This window comes from Geotrypetes seraphini, chromosome 1, assembly GCF_902459505.1.
Source record: "Geotrypetes seraphini chromosome 1, aGeoSer1.1, whole genome shotgun sequence".
NCBI lineage: Eukaryota > Metazoa > Chordata > Amphibia > Gymnophiona > Dermophiidae > Geotrypetes > Geotrypetes seraphini.
Window position 1 is genome coordinate 526,034,792 of NC_047084.1, and position 6,000 is coordinate 526,040,791.

At 46.1% G+C, this 6,000-nt stretch overlaps 1 protein-coding gene across 1 annotated transcript in view; it reads right to left on the reverse strand.

Moving 5' to 3' along the window:
- The window catches only part of PRDM6 (PR/SET domain 6), a 288,493-nt gene extending 282,830 nt beyond the window's left edge, over nt 1-5,663 (reverse strand). Inside the window, 2 exon segments of the mRNA XM_033929007.1 lie at nt 4,796-5,198; nt 5,519-5,663. Of these exon segments, the coding sequence (XP_033784898.1) occupies nt 4,796-5,198 (403 nt within the window). The 5' untranslated portion in view covers nt 5,519-5,663.
- Nucleotides 5,664-6,000: the final 337 nt, after the last annotated feature.

Sequence of the window (6,000 nt, forward strand, 5' to 3'; positions counted from 1 at the left end):
TGAGGTTCTGGGTTCAAATCCCACACTTCTCCTTGTGACCCTGGGCAAGTTACTTAATCCCCCATTGCCCCATTAGATAGAGTGTGAGCCTGCCAGGACAAATAGGGAAAATTGCTTGAGTACCTGAATGTAAACCACTTAGACTATAAGTGGTATATAAATGCTTAAATAAAAATTAAAAAGTCTCTAAGCTCTATTTGTCCCCAAACATCACACATACCAAAGCTGTATATAACACTCCAAAAACTATCGTCAATATTGCACTCCCTTGTATATACCCCCAGCTCTGACATCCGCGACGCTCTCCTAATCTTTCTGTTTAGCTGCAAAAATCCTCAGCCACTGTGAAGGAGCCGAGAAACTGTGCAGGGAACAGACTCGAATTCTCAGAAATTAGGACGTTCTGAAGTCCGATTTTGACTTCATCGCAAAGGGCTTAAGGTGGCGTCCGTAAGCCTTTACATTTAGAAATCCGGTCGGAAGGACGGGGTGCGTGGAGGAGAAAAGAGCTGAGGGTTATTATGCAGACAGTGTGAACACGTTGTCTGAATACTGGATGGGACAGGGGAGTGAGGGTGGAGAAGGGGGGTGTCATCCTAATATAGTCAGTTATCATCTATTTTACACCTGATTTCTAGTAAGACACTATCGAATTTCTTCCTTATAATGCTGGGACACGTCCCAGAGCTCACTGGGGGGGGTCTTTCCGCGGCGTGTTTCCCCAAAAAATCGTTTCTCTTCAGCCTTGTGAAAAATAGAATCTTCTCACTCAGCAAAAAGATAAATATTCATTGACGATCGATATTTTATTATTTGCTTTCCTAAAGGGATCGGCTGTTTTGACTTTTCTGGATTTGCTGTGTCTCAATAGTTTCCCCCCCCCCAAAAAAAAAAAAAATTCTGTTGCTTATAAGATCGTTGTGCTTTTGTTTCAGTTTTTAAAAATTTCACATTTCATATACACACACATATCTCTAGAAAGATAGAGAGATATGTGTGTGTATATGATCTGCTGATCTGCTCCGGAGGGTAAACTGAAGGGCAGTGGGTAGGAGGGATCTGGGACCTTGCAATGTAAACAAGGCACTTGTCTTAATTTATATTAACTTTATATAGATAGTCATGTAGTTAGATATTTCTTGCTTAAACATTTACGATACACACAAACACATTTAAATATATAGATATTCCGTTCCATTTATTCACTTAATATGCCACTTGTTACATAGCAATTAAGTGGTGTGCAGTTGTAAAAGTTATAACAGTATGTTAAATAATAATATGGCTTTGTAAATGCCAAGTATCTTGTTTAGAGAGCAAATAGCTTTGTCCTCGTAGCCCCACTTTATTATCCAACCTCCGTAGCACCTAAGCATTGTCCCTTTCCCCCTGCAGCTGTGAGTATTTAAGTCGAGGAAAGAATGCCATCTTTTTATTTCCGATGCATTCCTGATTTAATGATCCGCATTTGTCACTTGTGTGCACTAAAATTCACTCTAAAAAAGTATCTTCCCTGCTAGGATAAGAAACCCGAACAGGAGAAAAAATAAAAAAAAGAAGAGACAGAAGGTAATGGATGCAGATTACAGAGGTGGTCTGGCCTGTGATAAAAAAGGAAATTATTAAACTTTTCATTTGGATTTGATGTTCTGTGCAGTGATCAGAGACTCCCCGATAAGGCAGAAGTGATTTGAGGATTACAACATGATAGGGAACTAGGCAGAGACTGGGTGGGCCTAGGACTGTTGTCTGCCTGATTTCTACAGCTTTTTTTTTTTTTTTTGGGGGGGGGAGTTAGCAACATATTGTATGAAAAACAACACTGAGAAAAAAAAAGGGGGGGGAAATCCTGTTGACTTTATTTTCCCTTCGATTGGCTGGACAGTATTTATGAATTAAATGGTTGATGTCAATAACAGCAAGTAAGGAAAATTTTGTATGTGGATAATCCTTACCCTCCTCCCATCCCCCCCCAGCCCCTCATACATTCATACACAATGTAGAGATGATGAATAGGCGCTGGGAGAGGCGATCAATGGCTAGTCCTTCCTGGCTCTACTCTCTCCTACAAAACTATAGGGCAATTAATTGTGGCTTGTCCCCTCATTCTTCATCTCCTTGTGGCACATATCGATGGAGATTACTGCTGATGGACCATTTTATCACCTTAAATAAACAGTCACCACCTTTTCTAACCTCAATCTAATATATGACTGTATACATGGGGGCAGGCGGGGGAGGGATGGCTTGCATACGCTTAGGACGCAAGATAACTAGATCTGGTCTGCAATTTCTTCCTTTTAACACACGTAATTTTTTTTAAGTAGAAATCCAAGATATATTTCCCCCACTTTTAACTGGAGACGAACAGGACAGATTTCGCAAGTTAAGGATAGTTAAGAGGTAACTATAAAAGTTCCCTGCTAAATAGTAAGTTTTAAGTATATTTGTCCATATTATTGTAAAAACTGGGGGATGTGTTTATTTCCTTGTTCTTAAGAGATGTTTTTGCACTGGCTTCCATAAGAAAATAAATATTAGGAACGGCAGAGGTTTGCGGGTGTAACTGTCAGAAGATGTTCTGAGCAGAATTTTTTTTTTTTGGGGGGGGGGGGGAGAATAAGCCCCGAGCTCTACGGGATGTTGCTACTTTACAAATCCCTATATACACAATATAAAGAAGTTTAAAGAAAACTATTCCGGTATTCTTCAAACATAAAATGTTTGGCCCCCCCCCTTTTTTTTTTTTTCTTTTTAAATCCAGTAAACCACTATTACTAACTTCGGACACCTGAGTGTGCTTTTGCCTGTGCATAACTTCGGGTCCAAGCCGATCCTGTGCCACCCCACTAAAGCTCTCTCTGCCTGAGCTCGGCCTTTCGGCAGGTTGAGAAAAGGGGTTCAAAGCACGCCCCTCTCAGACAGGGCTTGCAGTACGCAGATCACCCAAATAAGGAGGCTTTAGACTTGTTGAAAGCCTTTGAATCCCACCGCTTTAAGAGAGACGTGTGCAGCCACCTCTGAAGCCAAACAACCCACTTCGGGCATTTGATTTGTATAAGATCATCTTAAGGGGGAGCATACGTTATTTCCAGTTCTCTGTTAGTGAGGGGCGCAATGTTGCAACTGAAGGGTTAGCTGAAAAGCCAAAGCAAAAATACCTATCCCGGGCTGAAACAGTCCTAAGGAGTTTGATCAGAGGGTCTGAATAGGTAGGGGTGGGGGGGCTTTCTTAATTTTCCCGACTGCAGAATAATTTCCCAGAGTTTTTCCCATAGGGCTTGGCAGTTGCATTTTTATTTGATGAAAGTGCAGAGGCTGGGGAGGGAAGCTGCCAACATTTTCCTATTTCTAACTGTCCTGCAAACTTATGAGCCCCTGAGACGACATTTAAAGATCCGGATAGATATTTGCAGAGTGCTGCTGTTCGAGCTTCAGGAATCGTCTGAGATGTTGGGGAATGGCAATTAGAAGGAATTTAGTTTGGAAAAGTTGTGGAGGAATTGAAAAGGATCCCTGCCCGGTCAGATTGACAAATATGGAAAGTTTGTGGATATGAATAAAGGAAGGAAGAATTAGGCATCCGAAAACCAAATGGCAATCCAAGGCACATTGTGAAATGCACCGCGAACGTACATCTGGTCATCGCGTTCCCTATGTGGGTAATGGGTCGTATCTCCAGACAGCTTTCCCCAAGCTGTGAAAAATCTGTACAGAATTACCACGAAAAACAAAAGAAAACACGCTAATGTATATACTACAATATTTGGCTGTTTAAAATGGCAGAAGGTTCCTCGAAAACACGTTTGATTTTGACACACTTCTAACGTTAATATACACAAATGCGCTGACACTTGGGACTTCCTCTTGACCTGGGCTGACGCTTTGCAATGCAATTAACTAGCGATACAGTCCTGTGTTAATAACTCGCTTACGTGGGGGCAACTTAACATTGCAGCTGAAATTATACTAAAATTCAATGAAATCAATCACTCACTAGTCTTCGAAATAACCTGTTTAGAGCTACATACGACTGTTAGTGAATTTTATGCTCGGAGAAATGGAGGCAATAACAGGGGAAGAACCCCAACACTACTGCCTCACCGCCCAATCGTTGCAAATTCAAAAACCTGTTGTAAAAACTGCAGATATTTCAGTTATTTGCGTGTGCCACTATGCTATGAAGAGCAGATTGTCAATTTAGCCAGCTCAATGATAGCGAAGCAATACCCATGTTATATACATACAGTTTTCTTACAGCCATTCGTAGGGGGGGGGGGAGGGGGGAGTCTAAAGCTAAAATTTAAGTTAAAAATCAAACCACATCATCTAAAATGTATCTACATTCAGATAAGAATTTCAGGCACCTAAATGAAACCACAAATATTAAGGCCTGGTTTTTCAAACACTAAAAAAGTGGGTACAGAAAGAAATGAAACTTTGCCTGTGTTGGGTTTAGGCTGAGATGCCTGGGGGGTGGGGGGGGGGGAATAGGCAGCAGCTTTTATGCTCCTGATAGGGGGGTGATAGTTGCCTTAGAAAGTGGATGTTGGTCGCCAACGAAGGCCGTTAGCGCAGGGCAGATAGCGTGGCATTGGTGCCCTGGAACTTTTATTGCAGAGGGCGCCAAGTGGCATGAGCTGATGTAGTGAAAGGATGTGTTACTGGTGGCAGCAGAGTGCTGGATGCCATGAAAGTTAGATGCCAGTTGCACTAGGCTTTTGTGATGCTGGCGTGTTCTGGTTGCACTGGTGGGCCACTGGGCCACTAGAGGTGAGGACAGACTGGTACATACGGTTGTTGGGGTCGCTGGTGGGGTTGCTGAGGGGGATGATCTCCATCCGTTGCTGGCCGTACAAATAATAGTCCAGTTCCTCGGAGCTGCACCGCGGGCGGGCCGGCCCCTTCTCCGGGCCCTTGGCGCTGGGCGGCTCTTTCCTGGGCGGGGCCGGGGCGTCGGAGCTGGGGGGCAACGCCCCGAAACCGGCGGCTGGCCCGGGGGTGATGCCCCGCAGGGAGGAGGAGGAGGAGGAGGAGAGGGCGGCCGGCCGATGGCTGCTGTCCGGCGGCTGCAGGAGGCTCAAGGCTCCGCTCTTCAGGGCGCTCTGCGGGACGAGGCGCTGCCAGTGCTGCGGGTAGGACGGGTCGAGCTTCAGGAAGGTCGAGCCCCCGGGATCCCCCGGCTTCAGCATGGCCATCTGGAAGAGAGAGAGAGACAGGAGGTGAGTGGCTGCAGGACTCCCCCTAAACCTAGGAAAGTAAGTGTAGACAGAAAGCGGGGGGCAAATCTGCTGAGATCCCCCCCCCATCCCAAAACTAGGAAAGTAGCACACAGAACTGCCGAGATCCCCCCCTAACAGCAACCCCTAAGTGTATGTGTGGGGGGCAGAACCGCTAAGATCCCCCCACCACAGCCCGTAGCCCGCCCCTGGAGCATCTCAGCCTCCTCCCCGGGCCGATCTGAGCCCTCCTGCCCCGGAGGGGGAAGGAAGGAGGAGATCGGGGTCTTGCGCCTTACCTTTCTGCCTCTGCCGCCCTCACTGCCAGCCACAGCCAGGGGAAACCCAGCAAATAAAGAAGGGGAGCGGCTGGGAGATCCAGGCGCCGGGGCTGAGCTCAGCCTGGGAGGGTGGGAGGGAGCGAGGGAGGGAGGGAGAGTTCGGCTCTGCGATCACTGGCACACGTGGGACTCACAGACACACACAAACCCTCTGCCTCTGCTCTCTCCTGGAAGGGGGCGTCTTCCACACGGTTTGTTTTTATGGGCAAAGGACTCTTAGCTGGTGTGCCTCCTGTCACCCACCCTATCTCCACCTTCCACCCTCCTCCCGCGAGCACGGTTTTAGGAGAGAAAGTAGACTCCGGTCTAAACTCTGCTCTGCAAAGTATCCCTCCTAATATGTTGATAAGGAAACAGTTAAGCGGTCCTAACATTCTTGCGGCTCCCCCTGCTCCCTTTTCAGTCCTATTCCAATACTTTTGTTGCGATTTGTGGTGGAT